The 25225-nt window shown below is 40.7% G+C and overlaps 1 protein-coding gene across 9 annotated transcripts in view; it reads right to left on the bottom strand.

Annotated features, from left to right (window-relative positions):
- The window catches only part of tns1b (tensin 1b), a 179157-nt gene that overhangs the window by 141957 nt on the left and 11975 nt on the right, over positions 1–25225 (bottom strand). The window contains exon 1 of one of the 9 annotated variants that reach the window (XM_029459544.1): positions 15542–15657. The exons of the other annotated variants lie outside the window; for them this stretch is intronic. Within the exon in view, the coding sequence (XP_029315404.1) occupies positions 15542–15556 (15 nt within the window). The 5' untranslated portion in view covers positions 15557–15657. Of the gene's footprint in view, positions 1–15541; positions 15658–25225 lie in introns of those variants that run through there. 9 annotated transcript variants of the gene reach the window in all.

Below are 25225 nucleotides of genomic sequence, written 5' to 3'. Positions count from 1 at the left end.
CCTTTCACCTCGCCTCCCGCTCCTCAAAAGAAAGAACGGTAATTAACTGATGAAGAGTTCTGTAAGATTATCCAGTCTCCTCGCCAAGGGCTGCAGCTCTGTCAGTGGTGTGCAGTCATGTCCCAAAGGACCAGTGCAGAATGGGGAAGGATGGATCTCAATGGTCTATTCAACTACTCTCCTCTTTCATCCTCTCTTCAGCTGAAAAAAAGAGAAGAGCAGCATGCTATGTTGTATATTTGAGCCAGGAATGTTCTTTCATATCTGGACAAATTAGGAAAAGCACTCACAGTGTTTTAACACAAATGTCGAGACCACGGTCACAATGCTTTTAGCATAGACACACACACACACACACACACCCACACACACACACAAACATAGTTCTTCACTGACCACATCACTGCTTAGAGGGCACACGAGTGCACAAACAGCCCCTCACTGTGATCGGGAATGCGCGGCAGATTGAATTATACAAGAGAAAGCAAAAATAGCTGTGTGTCCCAACCACCTAGAGTGAGACAGAGCGAGACACAGAGGGAGTGATGGAGTGGAAAAGGGTAAGAAAGAGAGACTGAGGGGAAGAGAGCAGGGGATCCATTTAATTCAATATTGTGTCAGAATAGACACGTCTGTGGTCTGTGCATGGAGCTGGCTACAATTTTAAATATTTGTCCTGGAGGGGGGAAAACACTACAGAGTTTGTCTCACTTGCACACACCCTCCCGTTCTTCTTCATAATATCTCCCTCATTCAAATGTGTCATCGTGCCAAGGCCCCCCACAGCCGGGGTCCCAACCCTCAACCCAACCCCCGAAAAGGGGACCACCCAATAGATCCCCAGCTTGATTTGATCAGGATTTCTCAAAGGTACTGTTTTGAAGTATCACCACTTGAATAAGCCGGCAACCTTTCTCGATGTGGTACAAAATCAATTGCATCATCCAGCTGATTCTGACACTCCTCTCACTCATGCAGTCCTGACATAATTCTACTATGGCATAAATGATGTGATTGAAGTTTGCAATTGATTAGATTTTCATGGTCTGCAAACTGGTTGTAGAAGTAGCAGAAGTCCTGTGCTGACAGTTACAAATCAATCATGATCCAGAGAAGAAATTCCAGTTGAAAAGATATCTCACCCAGAACATGCAGGACAGGCAGACCCAGGTGCGTGCAGGTCCTGCCAGAGCTGCGGGCAGGCTTAGAGAGACAGACGGCATGGTGACGAGCAGGAGTGATGCTGCTGCTGCTGCTGCTGCTGCTACAGAACAGTGGGCTTCCTTAAGTGTAATCCAACCAGGAGAAGATTTTCCCAACGCTGCACAGCCATGACTACCCTGGACGTAAACACTCTCTTTCACCTCGGGCTCCTGCTCTCTCCCTCTTCCTCACTGTCTGAATTTCTTTCTCCTCGTAGTGTCTCTCCTCTAAATTGGATCCTGACTGCTTCTTCTCTGTGCTCACTCTGGCTCTCTTCCCCTCTGCCGGGGGAAAGTTTCACAAAGCTTTTTTTGGGGGGGTCAGGCTGCCCCCACCGCTCCACGGGAGCAAAGGGGGAGGGGGTGCGCTGCTTATTATCCATCCCTTTTGCCCCTCTTCTCTCTCTCTCTCATCCCTAGTCTCCCTCCCTCTTTACCCCTCTAAGTCTCACCACTTTTAATTTCATTCATTCCTTGATCCCACCCCCCTGCCTGTTCGTACCCCCTCAGCATCCATCGCACTTCACCTCCCCCTCCCTCCATCTCTCTCTTGCACAATTTCCCTGTGTATTTCTGTATTGAGCCCATTTGAATATTTCATAAACTCTGTCCGCTGCATTCACCCATGTGATAAATATCCACTGGCATTTCTCCTGACACTGGAAAATGCTATATATCATTTTGGATGTCAAGGAAGACACCTGTTATTTAGATCACCCACTCTTCTCCATATTGTTGGACATTATTTGATGCTCAATTTTAAACATTTCTCCAGACATTTCAACATCAACCAACAACAGCTTTAAATGTACATTCTGAGTTATCTAAGTTTCCACTTCCTGCCTTGCACAGTAGCTTCAATCAGGGAAATTCACAGAGGATGATTATTTGCTTCCATGACTACAAGGTTTTTTTTCTTTTTAGGTAGTAACGGCATCTCTCCCAACATGACTGAATGAAACTGTACATGTATAAATCACACATACAAGCCATCTTTTCTTCTCAATCTTACAATTTAGGGATAACACTTGCTTCTATATTTGTGTTGATCTGTCTCAACAGTTTCTGACTCCAGGACCATTCTTTCCTACTAAAAAATATATCAATCTCAAAACACGGGTCACTATGTTTTTTACGTTTAAAAAAAGGCACAGTAATTTCCTAAAACAGCAGGGCACTGGTTTTTAGCAAACCAAAAGAGTACATTGTTTGGGGACTATTTTCAGCTATGGATTAATACACATTTGGTATGCCAGTGTATATTTACAGCAGCAGGAGCAGTGTATGTGGGATTGAGAGTTTTGGTCTTTCCCTTGTATTTGTGAACAATAAGAAACATACAGAATATTACCAGACTTATCCTTTGATCATCTTGAACACTCCTTTAACATTCTCAGTCTCACCCTTGGCCTCCCACACATTTCCCCTTACTCAAAGAAAGAAAAAAAAGTAGTTCCGGAGGATCTACTTCTGACAGTAGTAGTGGCCTCAAACCGAAAAGTCCCGCCCCCCTCCATCTTCACCCTTTACTACAGAGAAAGAGCACAGAGGGGCCGGGAAGCTAAAGCTGCTTCATTAAGTTCTCAATGCTCATCAATGAACACGTTAGCCCCATGCGTGACTCTTTATCCCCTTGTGTGGGTACTTTGTTTTCACACACACACACACACTGCAAATCTCCACACAGATGGTGGGCTACATGCACCTGTAAACATTCATGGACCCATCATTTTCTGACTTACACACAAAGATTCTCACACACAATGGAAATTTCCACTACTTCCTGAAAACATAAACACATATAATTTAAACTCACCATATGCATATACACAAACATTCACCAATAACCACCAATGTCTCCCCCCCTCTCACATACACACATTCACATCTTTCTCACACACTATATAAATATACAAACCCACTCAAACACAGAAACATACAAAGTGGAACAGGGGATTAATCCGCTGGTATTTCCTGCAGGCCACCCCGACAGACACAAACTCGCTAAAGGAGACAATGTTAGAGAGAAAACATTTGAACGTATCCCCCCCCCAACCAAACACACACACACACACACACGCACACACACACACACACGCACACACACAGGCACACGCACGCAGGAATTGTGTTCAAGAAATGCAAGAACTTTGCAGAACAATGGTTACTTTTCTTTATTACTGCACATCTGTGTCTTTTTAGGGCTTCAACTAAAAACATATTTTATTACTGCCTAATGTAGTTATCTTTTCAAATAATCATGTATAAGAAATGCCCAGAGCAAAGTTACTAGTCTGCCATCTAAAAGCTTTTACACGCAGGGCTTTTGTGTGTGATTAATTTGCAGGTCAATATATTTTTTAGAACTGAATATTACATGGCGAAAAAGCGGGTGTGAATAGTTTCAATGCGAAAAATTATAATAATTTAAAAAGAAAATATGTCTCTTTTAAAGCCGGTTCGCCTCTTACTCCCGTTATGTCCTTCCTCTAGAACAGTGGAGAAGAACACCGGGAAGGTTGATCAGAGGGCTCAAGGCCACATTGCTTCCTAAATTACAATATAACGGTTTCTGACAAGCAATCTAGCATTTAAAAGAGTCTGGAAGATTCCCATTCCTTATTCCGGTTCTTAACGATTCTTGATTCAGATTCACTGATGGCATAGTTACATGCCTTTTTCACAGAAAAAACATTTATATATAAAAAAATTTTTACACAATTAATCTTCACAATTCATCTCATAGTTTAGGGAATCTGTAAATTGATTTAAAACAGTTTCATTTGGTAGCTGTTAATAAATAATATGATTCTATAATAATCAGTTTATAATAATTGTTTATTATAATATATTATTCTTCTTGATTTTACTCACTGTACTGTAACAGCCATACTGAAACCATACTGAGTCCAACATACGTCGGGCCAGAACAAAGATATTTGTAAAATCATTTTCTAGTTTACTCTGAGACTGAGGGGAATAGAAGTGATGATAGTTATCTGTGGATCATCACGTTACACAGTCATTTAATCCATCGTTAATTTAAAAATATTGATCAAAGCAGTTTTAAATGTAATGTTTCTAATTGTATTTAATTGAGTTAATCGACATCTCTCTTCACACAGTAAAGTGTATATCACTGCTTGAGGCTATTTTGGAACACAAAGTCACTGAATGACCGTGCACTTGTGTTGTCCAGCAGGGCTTAGTCGTTCTCAAATTAAAATTAAACAGTCATCACATTGCACAAATCAGTACACAGTGCATGATGCATCATTTATTTTTGATAAACAAAATACCTTCTATATATAACATCAAGGTTTACTGCACAGACTACAACAAGAACATAAGAGAAAAAGTTAGTTTCAGATTTTCTAAATGAATATGAGATTTGCCATTTGTATCCTATGTTGCTAAACAATGTCAGGAGTTGTCTACAACCATATTATAATTATGCATTTCTATTATATAAATATACATGTAAAAATAGAAATTCCACTGAGACCTTGAGGGGTGGGGTGGGATTAATTTTGTTCTGTAACCTTAAATAAATAAATATAAATAAAGTGTCTAATTATGGATTTAATATGACAGTTATCTATTTACAAAGGGGAAACAGTTTTTGCAAATCAGACACCATGATTTGTTATTATGACTATTTAAAGACAGTGAATTTTATTTTATTGAAACTATTATTTTTCTTACTTTTGAATTAGAACTTGTGAATGAAAAAATCAATGAACAGATTATTATTGAATCATATTATTTACTAACAGCAACCAAATTCAATTGCATGCAATTCATTTACAGGTTCCACAAACCTTATGAAGTGAATATGAATATAAACTTGTAGAAAGGTTTTCATAAATAAGTTTTTTCTTCTGTGAAATAAGCATATGATATCTTTTGACCCCCTCAAAGAATCAAAATCAAGAACCGATAAGAATCTTTAAATACTCCCGAAAGACCATACACAGTTCATAGAGCAGATGCAGCACCCCCTGGTGGCCACGTCACAAACTGCATCCACATTTAGAATCAGACACTTGTTCAGATCAGTTATTTAATATAGGAGGGATTGAATAGATAATGAAGCGAGTGCGTGTGGTGTGTGTGTGTGTGTGTGTGTGTGTGTGTGTGTGTGCTGCGCGCGTGCGTGTGTGTGTGCGTGTGCGTGTGCGTGTGTGTGTGGCTGAGGGAGGGGAGCATATTTCCAAGGCTAATCAGATCACTGTTTATCCTTGATTTGTTTTAGCACCTCTTTAACCTTGACCATTTCTGTCTTCTTTTGTAAACCAGAGCTGAGAGCGGACAGCAAGGCACTTACACAATTAAGAAGATCACTGGTCAGATCAGAAGACAGGTCACTGTCCTTGAACCAAGTGAAGATGGGTTAACAGCAGTTAGGGATCAAAGCTGTGCACCATGTTCCAATGGATTCAATAAAGAAAATGTTTCAACAGACAGAACAAGAAAACAAAACAAGCAAGGAAGATTATCGGAGAACAGATAACCCAGCGTCTGATAAGCTGAGAGATAGAGAGATAGAGTGAGTCTGTAAAGAGGGGTGTGTTCTCTCTTGGCTGACGTCCTAGAACCTGCTAGATAAAGAGGGAGTTCACTTGTTGACAGACAGGCCCCCAACACACACAGCCATGCACACACCCTTTCCCACCTCTGTGACTCCCATCTGTTGAAAACAATACAGACCCCGGGCCCCCCTCTGCACAACACTCACATGTGTGTGAACGTTTCCCTCTGTTCCTTCTGCTGAGTAATACTGAGAGGAAGGGCCGTGCAGAACACACTGACCCATGAACACAACAATACTCCTACAGTACAGGGTGTGAAGCCTTTTGGGTTTGTCTGGCTTACTCTTTTTTATTATTATTATTATTATTATTATTATTATTATTATTATTATTATTATTATTATTATTATTATTATTATTATTATTATTATTAGTAAACATCATAGGGAACATTTTTAGGACCACTATTTTTTCAATTTGGAGTAAGGGGTTTCAGGAGGGCTTTCTACATGACACTTCCACAGATCATGTGTCAATCAAACCAGCATGGTTTCATGTGACATATTTCTTCTAGAGTTCATTATGAATTTTATCATGTAGACACAATCTTTCAAACCATATTGGCTGTGACTCCTTATGTCAACGACCACTTCTTCTATTTATGCCAAACAATCTGCTTTTACAGACTTTTTGTGCAGCAAAAAAATAGCTGCTCAATGCCAGGTACATACAGCAACAGAGACTCAATCTGACAGATACATGAATAAGTAACAATAGTAAAATCAACAGAAAGGTTTTAGTTGGCTGTAAAAGGTTCTTATACAAAGCTCTTATAAACCCACTTTACCTGCCCAGCAGCAAACAGCACACAGACACAGTGAGAGACTAACTGCGGAACATTGTGGAGCATTTAGCAGCCAGATACTTCCCTCAGGAGTTGAGACCAGACCAGAGCAACAAAAATACAAATATAAAGTCAACATTGGACCTACAATCTTCAGGTGGCCAGAAACATGTTGATCCATATATGATGGATATGTAAATAGACAAGTGTTTGTGAACAAGTTCACCATTACAGCTGCAACAATGTGTGAACCAATCGATTAGTCCATTAACAAGAAATGTATCTTGTTAATGAATGTGAACATTAGCAGATTTTCATTGTTTTAACATTAAAGTAAATTGAATATTTGGGGGTTTTGGACTGGTGGTGTTGGACAAACCAAATCCTGTGATGACTTTGTGTATAGATATGTTGTATGGGCCAAATGATGGCGATAACATGTTAATAATGAGCTTGATTCCGTTGCTCCCAATTGAAGAAAGTTAGTTATTGTAGGTTTGAGAATAAGATACACAGGTCTAACTGTGGCTGGTAAATGTAAGCATTGTGTGAAAGTTTATCAATCTCAAGGAAAGTATCATTTGAGGTAACTCACTTTGAGAGGTCAGAGCACAGGGTCACCTGTGAAAGTGCATCCCTGGACCTGGACTGGCCACAACTGAGGCCAACTGCAGGTGAAGTGCTCATTGGCACAGAGACCATCAATGTGCCAGCAGGGGAAGATGCACAACCCCAGGAGAGGGACACGCATGCTAAAGACCATCAATGTGTCTGTGGCCAGACAACCATTGACTAAAAGCACGTCCAGCTTAATTAGGGTGAGCTGTGTGTGTGTGTAGATGAATACTGTGTGTATATCAAGGTGTGCATCTGTGATGCTGTTTGTGCTATTATAGCATTTGCCAGATTAATGTCTCTGTTCGACAGCACAGGCCTACTATCGGGAAAAAGGCCCATGTTAAACTTGCAATATCCTGGACTGTGTGTGTGTGCGTGTGTGTGTGTGTGTGTGTGTGTCTGTGTGTGTTGTGATGTGATGTGCTTATCTCTCCAGCCTGTCTCATCCTCTGTGCTCACAGCAGGCCTATCAATAATTGTATTTCCATTGTCATTTGGTAACTGCAGATGGAAATGTTGGGACATTTGAGGGGGTCATGCAAAAGATCATAATCAGAACGTTTCATAGATCCTGTGTCAGAGGCTATAGTTTATTAGGTCAATACTTTTGTTTGCTAGAGATGATTTTAATTAAATATATGCTCTGTGACAAACCTTTTGGCAACATGGAGTAGAAGACAACGGTGTGAGAAATTAATGAATGTATTTCACAGTCTAGGAAGAGACTGCATTTAAACACTACTCAGAGTCTACAGCCGAGCTAGCAGCTCTGTGAGGCTTTTTGTAGGCACAGTGGTGCTTTGAGCTACATGCTAACATGCTCATAGTGCTCTGTTAAAATGGCGATAACTAGCAGGTATGATGTTTACCATGTAAACTAGTTTAAAAATTGCTAATTAGCATAAAATGCAAAGTGCAGCTGAGGCTCTTGCCATCGGTTTATTACCTAAAACCTGCAAAACAGTGTTGAACAAACTGAATGTTTTACCTGATGATGGCACTAGAGGAAAAGTTAAGTGATCACACAAGTTATTACAATTAATCCTGAGTGGGACATGAATGGCTGTACCAACTATGACATTATGACAAAGACATTTCAGTAAAAATCACAAATATTATCCTGATGGTGGCACGAGAGGAAATGTCTGGGGATCCCCACAGTCATTAGGATTTGTCATCTGGAAACTAAGAATGTCTGAACAATATTTTCTTGGAGATCCATTCAATAGTTGATCAAATATTTCAGTCTGGACTAAAGTGGTGGACCAACCAACCAGCAGACTAAATGCATGGCCATCTCTAGAGCCACTGCGCTAGCTTGGCTAAATATAATGTTATTTGACTCAATCAACCCAGAGGTAATGCAGCATTTGTTTTTCTTCATTACAATCATGAAAATATGGTCACTGATGCAAACGTCAACATCCATTTATCTTAAACCGAGTCAAGAAAAGAAATTACTCTAGCTATCCCGAACACTCACCAATTGACATTAAATCTAAAATATGGACTCTACCTTGCTTTTGCTTTTCCTGTGTTTGCGAAACGGGAAGATGCAGTAGAAGAAAAATGTTGCCCAACTGAAGACAGAGGCGAGACACCAGCCTAGTCCGCCCATTCTCTCCTGAAAACCTCTTCACGTCCTCTACTGTATACCAGCTGCCACTCCTCACTCTTCGTCTCCCCTCCCTCTCTAGTCCTTCAAACCCTGCGCCCAGAGGTACGAAGATCCTAGTAGTTATTCCTAGGAGGGAATCCTGGGATGGTTGCTGATCTGATCCAAATGGTACATTTTCCTTCAGTTTCTGAGACTAGAAGTTGTGGTTTAGGTTACTCCTAAATGCATCCTTCCCTGTCTTGCCTAGCATCCCTCCAGCATCCCTCCATCCTCTCCCTTCTTTCTCTGGATGCTGCAGGTTCTTCCATTCAAAGCACGAGGAGGAAAAGGATTAGGAGAGGGGAAGACAGAAGTGGGCGGAGGTGGGGTGGGTCGGGCAAAGCCGTCTGTTAAAGAAGGAGGCACTTATAGTGATGGGAAAAGGAGGGGGGGTCTGCAATTTAATGTAGAAAGGGGGGGATGGCTTGGAGGGAAAGAACAAAGAATATGAAATGTTTTGAGTGGAGTAACAGTGAATTCCCAGCAATTAAAATGAAGCTGTAAATACAACTTACTAATGTAGGCACTTTCCAGATTATGCTATTTGTATATATCAAAGGCTGAGAGGAAAAGATACTGAAAGATAAAAGAAGGGAGGCAAGGTGAGTGAATATATATGAATGCACACTTATTGAAAGATGGAGATTAAAACAGTGAATGTGTGTTGGGAAGATAAGTGCTCTCAGTGGAGTGTGCTGATGCATTTGTAGCTGTCGGGGGGGGGGGCACTAATGAAGATTGGCAGTCTCAGACCAATCAAAAATGGCCCCGGAGCCTCTGAGCCTGTATGCATTCTGAGTAATTAATATAAAGACTGAGGGTCGCGTCAGTGACTCAAGCCAGCAATTGAACTGCATGTTTACTTTTCCTTATTAGATTAAGTGAAGTGCACATGAAATGAATTGTTCTAATAACATGGAAAACTACTTCAATACTGAAGAAGTAGAACAACAAATGTATGTTTCTAAAAGGCAAGAGCCGGAATTAAAACAACTGACACTTGGCAAATGTCACATTAGCCAAATGTCCTTACAGAACAATAAAGAGTAACCGTGTTCCAGATCGTGTAGCTATACACAGGAAGCTCCCTTCTTTGTGTCTTTCTTTTGGAGGAATGAGAAAATGAAGCCTCTGACCTTTTGGTGAAAACAAAGATGTGGTCTTTTTCCACATCCACATCCAAAAATCCCAGCAAGGTGTTGAAAATGAGACGGTTATGCTGTAACGTTCAGACTGCTCATCCAAATACTACTGCTCCAGGTCAGTGTTGTACACAAAACCTTTACACTGAAGGTGCAGAGACCAGCAGCTGTAATGGAGGGAAAACTGATTTGTGAGCACAAATAAGCAATGAGCTCGCTAATGAATAATCTGTGAACATACAGCCTACCATTGTAGAGCCTTTGATTATTGATTGATTGTCAGGCCATGGAAAATGTTATCTTGATGAGCCACTTGGGTTTAAAGGTTCAATGTGGAAGATATGCCATAATTTAACCGTAACACCTTAAAACAATGAACTAACATCATCAGCAGAAGGTGAAGCGGTAACAGTGTCGACGTTCTGTCAAAGACGTCTGTGTGTTGTGTTGCAGAGATATCTACTGAAGTTAGCATGCTAACAGCTAGCTGCGCGCCGTCCAGACGCACCGGGGAACTGCAGACTCCCTGCTGCTGCCGTTACACAGGTCCAGCAGCCCGCTGTGACTGCAGGTGCCGGGTTTTGTTCTGGCTGAGCTCAAGTCTCTTCGGCTGCTGATCGGAGGCGGCTGCCGAGTGCCGGCTCTGCCGACCTCTCTCCACCCCCGGCGGGCTGCTCCGCCACCGGGAAGACGAGATGAATATGAGGGTCGTTTTCTAGTTTCTGTCACTTTTAGTGTTGTTGCCCACTGACTGACATGCAATACACAATATAAAGAATAAATATAACAATACATATGCCAAACTAAAATATAAACATTAGAGATTGTATGGACTCAGTTTAAAATACTGCCTCCTATTTCTTTGGAGCAGGTGGCTCGGATTTACACATTTAACCTTTAATGCACTTTTGTTTTTATATAAGATACACAGGTTTACTTTGGATTTTGGTTTAACAATGTTGTGTTAATTGACAACCATTGAACATAATGTTGTTTAGCATTACATTCATGTGCATGAATAATGAATCCATGAGCATGGATTAAGCAATTAAAAAATGAGAGCACAAATTACTAATCCAGAACATCAATGACTTATTTCCCCATCGCTCTCAATTCAACCTGCAAGGCTCTAAACTGCCAGTTAGCAAGTAAGATAGCTTTTATGCAAATCTGACAACCATTGAAATTAGATTTTTGATAGAAATGTCTTGCTTAAAATGATATTGTGACCCCTGCCCTAGAGAGAGGAACCAACAGCATCATCTGTATGACATTTACCAAGTCATCATCAACTTTGGAGCAGTTAGACAATATTCTGTGCGAAGCTCGCAGACACTTTGGTGAAGGTGAAGCTGGGTAATCAGGTTTTGACAAAGCCTCACCACTAGATCCCTCTCCTGCATTCCCGTTAAAGAAGATTACACAATACTGCCAAAAGGGACAGAAAGGTTCCATAGCAGGAGCGAGTGCAACATCATGCGCACTTCCTGCCTCTCTGCAGTACAAACAATGGGCTGGCAACGTCAGGTCTGTTGTCCGTTCTAGGAAACCAGACAAGAGGGTAGGGAGTTATGGGTCATTGTTCCTGAGAGAATAGGAGGGGAAGTGGCCGGTCATGGTTTTAATGGGGGGCTGGCAGATGTTTTGGTCACAGCTGGTGGAACCCATTCGTCAATTTAATTTGATTTTACCCATCAATAACATGCAGCGTAATACTAAAAGCATCAAAGAAAAGATACGTTGTAATGCTGTCTAGACTACGACCAGGAGTTATATTCTGAGGAATAACTGCACTGCCCAGAGTCATACCCAGTGCCAGTTAGCCACAGCCTCCTCACATGACTTATTACAAGCAGACACAGTCCACGCTGCAGCTCACTGCACACTCTGTGATTGTGTGCTGAGCTTTCACCTTATCCCATATGTCAGATGTATTTCAGCAGTCAATAGCAGAGGGCCAAGGTTTAGCTGAGCCTCAATGACATCATGCAGCCGGTTTACACCCTGTATGTGCATGCTGCTGTATATTACAGCCCATAATATAATTTTTGAGTCTGTTCCAGAGTCTGTTAGTTTTCATTGCTGCAAAGGCCGAACAAATTTAAAATCAAGTTAACTAATAGCCAATAATAACATTTGCATTGGAGTCCCATTTGTTTAAATATTGCATTCTATGTTATTGCCCCCCAACAAAGTGGCTGTGATTAATGCAGCAATTGTCTCCTGGCCCTCCCACTATTGATCCTCGACGACCATTTTTAGGATTGAGAGCATGGGGAATGTAAGCTCATGGCAGAAAGCCATGAGGGAATTAAGTGAAAGCTCATTTCATCTTTGAACATAGCACATAGACGTTGCTCTATCTTAAATCGGCAGATGGAAACTGTTTTGGCAAATTGGCAATCATGGGAAATTTAAGTCCGGATTGGTGACAAAACTGGAGTGCCCAAAAAATATCCTGTTCGAAGAAAAACTATAATTGTTAACCTAGAGCACAAAGAACTACAAAGCTCCCCAGGCACAGGTTCAAATATCAGTGACTATGTGCAAGTGATACTGCAACAATGTTGTCTGGTGGGAAATGATAAAGAATATTCAGAATTTGATGCCATGCAATGGTAAACTTTGGAAACTGTTTTTCCGGAGCCATAATGTTAAAGTGAATCACTGAGAGCCCAAAGTTTCAGACTAAGTGCTCTTCACCACTTTAAGAAGAGTGAAAGCTTTCATTGTGTTTCTCTACAGGATGACAAGTGAGAATAATGTGTCACAATTGGAGAGTGAGAGGACGAACACCTTTCTGGCATTATTAGAGATATCTCTTAAAAGCACCAAGGTGTGCGTTATATACAATAAAATAATTCATATTATTCACAATGTATCTGATTCTGAAATCAGAGAAATGTCACACATTGTTGGCATCAGATAAATCAGAGGTGATTATGGTGAATAAAAAATTCCCTGACAGCTTTATCTGTGCTGGGGGGGTAAATTATAAATTCCAAAAGGATAGTGGAGATATTTAACCTTTAATTAGAATCTACAGAAGCACCCGGCAAACACAAAGTACCCACAGTGACCATTTCACCTTTCAAGCAGCAATTATCAACTGACCTCAAAAGGCCTCTCAGCAGTCATCAGCTGTCTCATAAAAGTTCAGACAGGGCACAAATGAACAGGATGTAGGCCAAGGTGATGAAACGGTATGAAGGTCCAGCGTAGTGCCAACTCTGTCTTTCTTCACTTCGTAACTGCGGGAACACCCATTAAGTATACATGTAGACCGCCCATTATTTCAAAGCTTGAAAACATTTGAACATGTGTCTTCTTCATGTGAATGTCACCCTCATGTAGTCATTCAGTAAGTGAAATGGCACCACTATAGGTCACATGAAGGTTAATTAAAGAAGCCTGGTGTTCTCCTTTTCTATTTTTCCATAACAGATGACCAGCTGAGGCTGAGCATTGCATAAGAGTCAATGACAGACGTGGGCCCACCTCCAGTAACGAGCGGACAGCCCCTTGTAAAACAGTCATCACTGTGAAAGTTATTGCGTGCTGCGTAGCTATTAAGTAATTAGCTGTGCAGACACCTCCGAGAGTGTCACTTCCACATAAGAGGAAAGGACAAAAGAGAGGCAGAGAGAGACATATGGGCAAATGGAAACTGTCTCTGAGGTCAAAACGGAGTCAACTACACAATGCAAAGTTTATGTCTGAAAATACCTATTAAGACACACAACAATACGCCACATTTCATCTCCACTAAGCTCACTAAAACAGCTCTTAAACCGTACTAAGCACCGTTAGGAAAAATAAAGTATTTAACAAATAATCCCCATTTACCGCTTCTGAGTATTGGATTTCAAACACACTATTACATTACAGGTCATTTAGCAGACGCTCTTATCCAGAGCGACTTACAGTGAACTAACTACAGGGACAGTGTCTCTGGAGCAGCTCAGGGTTAAGTGCCTTGCTCAGGGGCTCAATGGTGGCAGCCCTGGTATTGAACTCACAAACCAAGATATTGTATAGTTGTATTGTGTTGTATTTGGAGCAATAGCCGTACCACTAGACCACTAGGCCATCACTACCCTATTAATAAAAGAGTATCTTCAAAATCTCCTATTTACAATGTCCAAGCTTACTGTATATTGCAGGTTCCAACAAAGCTCATGAACGCAACACTTTTATGCCACTGGTTTCTAGGACTGACAGAAAATAAAAACAATACGCCTCATGCAAGAACCACAAAGAGATTTGTTCTTTAACGGCACATAGGAAGATTTAAACAGGACATATTATGCTCATTTACAGGTTTATACTTGTATTTTGGGTTTCTACTAGAACAACATAATACTTTAATAAGAATACATTTGGAGTTTAAATCTGATATTAACATAACTAATAAAATAAATATATGTAATGCAAAATTTATATTCTGCTCACCATATCATTTTCATGGCTTTCCAATTTAATATTTATTGGTATATTTTGGCACAGAAACTACCTTTCAGTAGTTGTTTGGAAAAGAGTCTCACTCACTGCCTCAGAGTCTTTATGCGTGTTGCAGTTTCATCCTCTGTTGCTCATGACTGTGACATCCCGACTTCACTTTTACAAGACGTTTTTAAGGTCATGTCTAACCATTTCCTCTTTATGTCTGAAGCAGCAATGCGCTGCTCTGATGGAGCCGAACATGTATTTTATGTAATTTTTTGTGCATTGATTATGCTAATGATAAATTCTCATGATGTCCTCGTGAATAGGTGGAATTCATCAGGCTGAAACTAGTGATTAACGATGAAGTTTGTCCAGTTAAGCGAGTTTATAGAATCTTGACTTGAAACATTTGTAAGAACGAGCCTCGCAGAAAAAAGTGAGAGAGGTTTGGAATAAGTATACAAACATTTCCTTGCATGAGGCCTAATATTTTATATTAATTGTAATAGATTACCTATATCTCAAGCAAGAACATTTCTAATATCTGCCTGAAGCTACGACACTATTGAATCTCATAACAAACCTGCTATATGGTCTCTATATAGTAATTAGCAGAGAGCAATATAAAAACATCAGCAGCCCACTCATTTTTAGCACGTATTGACGTCACTTTTAGTGACAGAATATATCAGCTAGTTAGTTAACCTTTAATCACAAAAGAAACCCCCTGTAAAAATCATTCTACAACCGCAAATGGACTGTGTGTATTTGTAGGTCAAGACCAATGAACAATGATCGAGATCATCATATAATATCAATCTGAGGGTAATCCGATCATATCAATCTCTTAAACTTCTCTGCTTAGCTCGACATATACAGATTCAATAGGGCTTCAGAAAGGAGAAAAAAGCTACGGTGGACTAGGAAAATGGTTGGAAGTAACATTCTGTGTAGTAAATGTAAGTAAAGTTGACGATAATAACCAAAAAGGAGCAAAACCAGCAAATAGCATTTTGTGTGCTGGGGTTGGACTGACCTGGAGATGGGAGCGAATCCCTGACCACCCACGGTTACAAATGACATGTTGCAACAGCACTCACCAGCCAGAGGGACATCGCAGAGTTTTCTTTGAAGACACCTGGGGCAGTAATTCCCTTTCACAGATCCACAGCTTTCTTCAACACTGAACCATCTTTTGTGGGATTACCAAGACTATGTTATTGTCCCTCAAAGTTGGATGCACTAGCCAAAAAGAGCCTAGCAGGCTGGCCCTTATCCTGACATACTTCCTGAGCTGCATTGTTAGCAAGGGGAGAGGAAACACACACACACAGACACACATTATGGAAAGCCAGTGTCAGAAGATCATACCATGGAAAGTGAGAATACCAGGAGCTGTTGTTTGCTGTAGCTGTCAAGCTGTACTTTTTCCAAGGTCAGTGACAGTGACATAGTCATAAACAGAGTGGACTTGCTTATTATGACACTCAAATTCTGTCTCTATGTTAGCAGAACAAAGAAACTTCTCCAGATGCATCCAGGTTTCCAAACAAGCAAACCAAAAAAGTTCTTACATACTGTAACGCAGTGTTACTCATTGCGCGGCTTGCCAAGCTTTAATTGGTGGCTCGCGTGGCAGTGGGCTAAATAAAGAGGTGATAGATATGATTATGCAGTCAATACAGATATTTCATCAAATAAACAAGCAGGGCTATTACATTAAAACACTGAAACAGTCTACTCTATTAGCCTAAAAATAATATATAATAATAATTGATAAAAGATGCAAATATAGACAGAAACAAGATATTTAAACTTGCTCGGCGGAACACTGACTCACTGCGGAGTTGTCAGTTTTGGCGGTCTATCAGCGCTACAATGGTGAATGTGTTCTTGGACGGGTAGATACGTGGTGGGCTAGTATAGAAATAATTAACTTAAGCTCATTCAAAATATTTTATCATAAGCATGCTTACGAATATGGACATTTGCTAAAAATATTTATATCGCTAAATTTGAACATTTAAATTGGAGGATACTACGACCAACCTGGCACTTCATACTCGCGTTAGCTTGGCTCCGGTCGACTCGCTTCACCATGACATGCTAGTTAGCATGTCTTTCTACAGACGTAAAATGGATCGATTTCTTATTAAAAAGTTGCACACCAGGTGGACAGAAACAAAGCGTGACAAACGAGGGAAATTAAGATTTGTCTTTGGAGCATCAACCACCGCGGAATCGAGAGGAAGATGCTGGAGATGTGGTTTGTGGACAGACAACAGCTGCTCCCGTTATAAAAGAAAAAGAAAGGTAGGAGCCGTACAAGACGAGCAAAGGAAAATTCAAGACAAGTGGACAGAGGAGTTTGTATTTGTCCTCCACGAGTCGAACCCTTTGTGCTTAATGTGCAAACAGACCCGCTCTGGTTTTTGGTAGTGAAAATTAGGAAGAATAAAAATAGAGCAGCTTTCTTCTTCTCTTTCTGGACAACAAAGGCTCATACACAGGACAACTACTACAGCGGAACGATTAACTGAGGCATCTTTTGAGATCGCATGGATTTTGGCTCGGGCAAAAAAAAATCTTCTCAGACTAGTAGTAGACTAGTTAAAGACTGTTTTTTGGCTTCAGCAGAAATATTGTTTGCAGAGTTTGACAACAAGGACGCTAATGTAAAGCAAATTAAAGGATTACAATTATCCGATTCCACCATAATGAGGCGGATTAAAAACATTGGCAAAGATGTGAGTGACCAGCTCTGTCAGCAGCACCATGTTTCAGCATTGCTGTGGATGAGAGCACCGATGTGACAGATGTTGTGTGTTTTGACGAGGTTCCCAAAAGAAAACTCTTTCCGAGAAGAAATGCTGTGCTTACTTCCACTTGTTGGCCAAACTAGAGGTGAGGACATTCTGAATGCACTCGTTTTTTGATGAAAGAAATCTCAGTTGGTCAGGTCTAGCAAGTGTGTGCACGGATGGCGCCCCTAACATGCGAGGAAAACAGAAGGGGCTTGTTGGGCTCATGAAAAAAAGAGAAGAAATGCCCAACTTTATCAGTTTCCACTGATCAGGAGGCACTGGTATCAAAACTCAGAAATGATACATTCCAAAACGTGATGCAGACTGTTGTCCGTGTGGTAAATGTTATCGTCTCCAGAGCGCTGAACCACAGACAGTTCCGACAGTTCATTGAGGACTATGACACTGAGTATGGTGATTTAGTGATGCACAGCGAGGTGAGATGGTTGTCCCGCGGAAAAGTGCATGAACGGTTTCTGAGCCTCCTCCTTGAGATTCGCACTTTCCTGGACAACAAAGGAAAACGGGAGCCAGATCTGGAAGACCCAAACTGGATCACACAGCTGGCCTTTCTGACTGACGTCACCTGAACACTCTCAACTTGCAACTTCAAGGAAGAGATAAGCTTCCAAGCAACATGCTGAATACAATCAGAGCATTTCAGAACAAAATAGCTGTCCTGTATATACCTGACAGAGAATGTATTCACTTCCCCAAACTCAGAGCTGTCACCACAAGGATTTGTGGATGTTTTGGAAGAGCTGAGGGGGGATTTGAATCCAGATTCAGTGACGTGAATGAGCAGAAGGAGATGTTCAACTTTATTGAAAACCCCTTTCATGTGGATGTGTCATCTCTCACTCAAACTATCACTCTGCTCTGCCCTACTAGTCGTGCTGCTGTAGAAAGTGAAATGGTGGAATTGCAGACAAAAGACATTCTCAAAGTTGAACTCAGAGCAGGTGTTGGTCACTTCTGAAGTTTGTTGTCTGAGGAAGATTTTCCCACTTTGAAGCCACTTGTGCAAAAAGTGATGTCCTTCTTTGTGAGCACATACACTTGTATAGGTTTTCTCCATGACATCTGGTCTCCTCCATCTCCATCGTCTTAAGCGTACATCCAGCTAGCTTTCTTCACCAGCTAGTCGCTAACTTTGTCTGCCTGTTGTTGGTGCTGGGAGGTAGAGAACTGGTAGAGAGTCTGCTGTGGCTTAAAACAAGCTTAATGAGAGCGCGGTTTAGTCCAGAAAAATAAAACAATGAGCTCCAAGGAGCACTACAGAGTCTGGTAATTCTTTGTGGATTTGTCACTACAAGTGACTAGTAGGCTACAATTAGACTGTTTGTTAATATATTGTATAATTAAAGCAGAAACAGATAACTTTCCCCCCTAGTGTTTCCAAGTGGTAATATTTTTGCTGCCTCTCTTTCTGTATTCCTCAGAGCTACCAACAACACAGGACACACTGCAATTTATTCCACACAAAGTGCCTCACAGATCCATCTACTTGTTCATACATCGTTAGCAACATGGCTACCGCTAGCAGCCTGGCTAACGTTACTTTCCAAAGCAAGAAACAACTGTAAGAATCCCAAAGAACTAGAATCCCGATCTCTGTGCTATAAAGGCAGAGTAAAACACTCTTATTACTATTAATATTAAGTAACTTACTAAACTAGCTTAGTAGAAAGAATGTTTTTTATCACTCTTCCTCTTTGCCTTGGTTGCCTGCTCCATCAAGGTGGCTCTTCAGCTGGGTAGAGTTTCCCCGGTTAACTATTTTGCTGTTATGTAGATGTTATCTATTGCCACTTTAAGTTTATATGCATTTTGTGTAAACTGAAGATGGAATAAAATGGACTGGCTCTGGCTCAGCACTGTGTTTACATTTGCATGTTTACAAGAGGTAGAAAAACTGTTACAGGCAAATGAATCATACAGTGGAGGTGCTGGCAGCTCAGGTGAAGAGGTCGCCCCTTTGCTATGGGCCCCCTAACCAAGTAACTCCCAACTAAACAGGCTTCTCCATTGTTTTTTTTAACAGACTTTTAATGGGAAACACCTCAATCCTGACAGATTCATTGCCAGTCGTCCATGAGTGAGCCGAGGAGGGGATGTAGGAAGCAAAGCATGCAGGGTAAAGACAGGAGTAGCATCTGACATCAACATTCTTCCAGTTTACTCTTCACCTCTCAACACGGCTTTTACAAGGTTTTGAAGAAAGAAGCGATGTTGACTTTGCTGGAGACACAGTGGCACAGCCTCAGAGGAGGACATAAACACGCGCACACACACACACACACACACACACACACACACACACACACACACACACACACACACACACACACACACACACACACATTGAAAGCTCATGGATCAAAGAGGCATAATTCAATCCTACCACAAATGTTCATCATTAACTAATCACTAAAAATCCACGAGTCATGTCTTCCATCACAGTGGAACCGTTGGAATTCATGTTGAGCAGGGGTGGGCAATTCATTTTTACAAGGGGCCACATGAGAAACCCGAGCTGTGTTGGAGGCCGAATCAACAATAAATTGAACTTAATTCTGCTCAATATTAATTTTCTCCCATTGTAAAAAGCAGTACATTATATATTACTGGTAATCAAAAGAATAAGGATATTCTCTTCCAATAAATATATGAAATTGTGGAGTGGGTCAAATAGGAAAATACTCCTAGAGAAGTAATAAACAGTAAAAACAATCATTACATCAGTATTCTTCACAAACCAATACTGAAAAGGTGTTTTACAGGATGTAAAGATAAGCAAGTAATCAACTTTATACAAAAAGCAATATGTGCTTTTGGTGTTTTTCAGTTCACTTTACTTGTTCAGTGAGAAAGATCCAGTCTGTCTTGGACTTGAACAAGTGCACTGAAATGTGGTTGAATGTCTGAGGTGGATATGCGCAGGACAGCTGACAGGTGATCATCAGTGATAGAGGATCTGTATCTGGATGTGTTGAACTTCATCACTGAGAATGTCTGTTCACATATGTAGGTCGATCCAAAGAGGACCAGAATCTTCTGAGCATGTCTCCTCATGTGTGGAAAGTTCTCCTCTTTCAGGGAAGAGTAAAACTCAGGCAGTGAGACTGACCTAAAGTGCTCTGACAGAAGTGTGTCAGACTGCAGGTCAATGAGTTCAAGCTGAACATCACTGGGTGCATCATCCACATTGCATGTAAATGGGGAAAAACCATGTGCATTTCATTCTCAACTGTTTTAAAGTCTTGAAATCGCCTCCAAAACTCACCATGCAGTGCTTCTAACATGGATGAGTTCCTGTGGAGGTGATCAGCTGATGGTGTGGCTTCCTTCAGTGTTGTCCTCCATTTGGCTTGAGAAGCTGCAACTTTCTAACGAAAGCCTTCACTGCGCTGTACATTTCATGCACAAAAAGGCCTTTGCATTGCAGTTTGACATTTAGTTCATTTATTAGTGCAGTCACATCTACAGCAAAACCAAGGTCTGCCATCCAGTCTGCATCTGAAAGCTGTGGGACGTCTTTTCCTTTCTTCACACAGAAGTCTTGACTCTCTTCTCTCAGACACTCTTTGTCCAGGCTGAGCCACCTGACAGTGGCGTGGTAGCCTATGTCACGATGTTCAGTCTCATTTTCCTCCAAAAGTGCAACAAACTGTCTGTGATTGTAATGCTCTTGCCCTGATGAAGTTAACTATTTTAGTTTCAACATCAACAACATGGTTAATGTTTAGAACTGACTTATACAACACTTCCTGATGTATAATACAATGCAACAATACCCATTTCTGTCACTTTATACTGCATTATCTTCAAAAGTCCAACATTTTTCCTCGTCAGATTTGGACAACCATCCGTTGTCACAGCTGCCAGCTTGTCCCATTTCAGTCCCAACTTGTCCACACATGCATTTACCTCCGTGAACACATCCCTCCCTGTTGTCCCTTTCATTCGAGTGCATGGCTTCTCAAATGCCTCCTTTTTCTCCGAGTGCTGCAGAATCCACCAAACACTCCTTGATAAACTTTTTCTAGCGATTTTGTGGGATAAAACATAACTTGTGTTGACAGCTGCATCTCTGGATGTGCAATGTTTTGTAAAAAGTCCTTGTTTGTTTTGCAGTTTAGCTAGCAAAGCACGCGACTCCTTTTCCCGCTCTTCATCAGACAAGTTCTTGAACGGCGACTCAAATTGTAATCCTTGAACACAGCGACCTGCGCACCACAAACTAAGCACACGGCTTTACCTTTGACTTCTGTAAATACATATTTAGCAGTCCATGTCTTCTTGAAAACGCGGCATTCTGTATCTGTATCTGTATCGATCTTTTTTTTTAGTTTGGCGTGAGCGGACATTTTGAGGGCTAGCCGGCCAGCATTACTTGTAGCTGTCCAAAATAAATAAATAAATAAAAACAGCACCCTTTTCAAAATAATAGCAACACAGTTAGAAAGTTATTTACACCATGCACGCAATACAATGGTGTTGCTTTTATTTTGAAAAGGGTGCTGTTTAAAAAAATATATATACTTTTTCATTTATGTTATAATTTACGATTGTCCTCACGTGCGGTCAAAGGGTCAAATGAGGTCAAAAATTGTGGTTTTAATGAGTTTCAATGGGGATGTTTTTGTCTTAAGGGTCTGACTGTCTGTATTTTGGCTACACACTTTATTATAGACTTATAATAGGGACTGAGGTTGAACTTCTAAAATTCTGAAAATCTAACTCACACACACCCTTGCCCAAATGTATGCCATTTGCATTAACACAGCCGAAATTATCGAAAAGTTGATAATGAAAAAGCCAAAAATGTCCCTAGTGATGCACACGGGTTAATAACCACATAATGTCAGAAAATAACAAGGAACAAATAAAAGAGTCCCATTGCTCTCTGTTACAAGCAAGGTGAGTTTCTGTTGATGAATGTGTGTTTAGATAGAGGGACTGTGGCTAGATAGTAAACACTGTGAAAGCCCGAGACCAAATCATATAGGGTTCATTCTTCCTAAAGCTCTTCCAAACCCCCCTCAGCTGGATCAAAGTGTGTGTTGTGTGCTTAGGTTTTAACATGGGGGGTTTTGCTTTCTGGCCGATTGTTATCGCTCCTCAAAGTGCTAAGCCATGAGTGAGGCCTCTGTAAATGCTGCTGTCAAAGGAGTATCTGACATGTCTGTGTGTTGTGTGAGTCCTCCCTGCCATGTGTGCTCGGGATAAGGCCGATGCATGGGTTTAAATTGGAAGCGCATGTTGCATGACCTCACACTTGTCTTTTGTGATTAAGCCACATGAACATTACATTACAGCAAGTTGTTTCTTTAGTACGGATAACAAATCACAACACTGACTGCCCCCTGCTGGTCTCTTTTCTCCAAAATCACCAAATGTCAAGATCTTTTACAGAAAGATCAAAGTATATGACTTGCTTTGGTAGTGGTAGAAATCCAACATGGCTAAAAGCCACTGGCCAGACTGTATACATGGCAATGGTGCCTAAAATAAACCCTGTGGGACCCTTCTCCACACAGGCAACCAATGTACTCACAAATGCTGTTCAATCATCTCTTTGAGAATTTCCAAGATGCATAGCTACGTTGTTAGCAGATTATAATGTCGATTGGGAGAGCATGAAGTCTATACATTCTACATGCGCAAGAAAATACGTAGTATGTAGAATATTGTAGGCAGATTATCAAGACAAATTATATTCCCTTCAAATGTATGGTTTCTGTCGATACAATCATGGGGCGATGACTAATATAGACACACTGAGTTTGGTAAAACATGAGTAAGTGCAAAAAAAAACTTGAAATAACTTTGTGAAAACTCTGTTCATTAAATAGTTTTGTTTTATATCAGGTGTACTATTTTTTTAGGGAATAGAAAGTTCCAGGCATCCAGTTTCTTTTTGCTCCTGATCCAGGTGATTATCATTGGCAGCAAATAAAACAAAGCAGCCCATATAGTATCTCCCATGACACGTCCTTAACCGCCTCCTGGCCAGATGATCACAAATATAGAGTTTTGATTAGTTTATTAATTTGTTAACAGAAGAGAAAAAATTACGTAATTTAAAATGAGTAAACGTTGACTTCTCGTTTCACATCTGTTTGTTTGACACCCCCATCCAACCCATCTACCTTCGTTAGCAAATTTACGCAGACTTTGATTAGAAACGTATTTGTGATACATCAAAAATATGCTTCTCTCGAAATATAATTAACAATGCAGAATCTGAGCATGACTCAGATTCTGGTATTTGTATTTATGGTTAAGAGGGTTCGGGTTTATAGGTGTGAGGAAGCAAGCACGGTCTTTACTTTTATAGTAATGCAAAAGTGTGTGTGTGTGTGTGTGTGTGTGTGTGTGTGTGTGTGTGTGTGTGTGTGTGTGTGTGTGTGTGTGGTGGTTTTGAGGACACACCGCCTGTCAGCAGCAGACAAGATACACCCACAACACAAGGAGCTAAATTTCTTCACAGCACCAACTGTAACCCATGGCGATGGTGAGCCGGCCCAGTAGCCGGGCATTATGGACATTTAAATCAAGCTTGACTGGCCACAAGACTGTGTGTGTGTCCAGCGCATGGCTTCACATTTCACCCAGACTTTATTGGTGCCAGTGGCCTTTTGTCTGCTTTAATTGAATTAACTTCTCAGAAACTGAGCTTGCAGCAGGAGAAAGATGGGACATTACACAGACATCACTTTTAATAGTGTTTACATTGGAATCGTTCAGTGCTTTAGAAGAAAAGGGCCTTCTCTTTCAGTACATTTTTATAACTTTGTAACATTTTATTTTTTAGGAGCTACATGACACGTTTGTCACGACCTTGGAACAAAATAAATAAGCAAATAAATCATCACCATTGGAAGCCATTCAGCCCCCTGGGAAAATCTTAGAAAGAAAGCTCCAGTCACATCTTAATGCTGGTTGTCCTTCCTACTTGTGCCTGTCACTTTGAAGGGCTAAAATGAGTGTATAGAAAAGGTAATGCTAAAGGACTTTTAGCCATGTGGTCCTACAAGAACACAACATTTTCTGCCAAAGTTGGAAAAATGTTGCCCATTTGTCACGACTGAGCTCTTCTCACGGGTTTGATGTGGTGCGGTTCAGTTGGAAAAGGTAAAGTTGCCTATTTCTGTTCACAAATTAGAGTTCAGCAGCATTTAAATCAAACTCAATGACAGCTGGTGGCCGAGTTGTTTTGTGGTGTGCTGACTTTGCCATTGGAAACATGTCTTGTAACAATGGTACAGAAGGACAGAGGAGTACTGCAACACACATAGATTGAAATAAAGACACAAACAAATAAATCAATGGGAATTTGTGAGCAATTATGCAAATAAATCACAGTTTAAAAGGTAAGAAAAGTCAATGGCAATGTCCCCATCTGCTGGTTAAAAAGCACAAAGTCATTAAAGTCAAACCATATTGTCGTCATGAACTACTTTAAAGTGCCGGGTGTATTTTAGACAACCGTGTTCAGATGAAATACAGAACCTTGCCGTTGTTTAGGCTACAAGCCGCAGTTTGAAAGAAGGAATTTCTTCTTCTTTGCATGTCCGCTTGTCCCCGTCATGGCAGAGACCAACCCAGACATCAAGCAAACAGTGTCACGTGGTTTCCCCAGCAGAAAAAAGAGTTGTGGAAATGCAAATGTTTGCCAAACCTCTGAGAGAATGTGAAGCAAACAACTTTCTGTCATCGTGATGTGTTTGATTTTCGCAGACTTACAAAGAGCATTTTAATTTATACAACAAAGTTTAAGATACGGCTGGCTTCATGGGCTGGTTTCAAATTACTTTGAACTAATTCTGTGTCAGTTTGAATTCATTAGAACTTTATGTATTGTTTTATTGTTTTAAGTGAGAGGCCTAATTCAGACCATTTTTGGAACAAACATGTGTTTTATAAAAGGCCCCATAAAACAACAGCACATCATTAATGGGTGTCTGGAGATGT

Source organism: Cottoperca gobio, chromosome 21, assembly GCF_900634415.1.
Source record: "Cottoperca gobio chromosome 21, fCotGob3.1, whole genome shotgun sequence".
NCBI lineage: Eukaryota > Metazoa > Chordata > Actinopteri > Perciformes > Bovichtidae > Cottoperca > Cottoperca gobio.
This window is presented reverse-complemented; position numbering and strand designations above follow the sequence as displayed.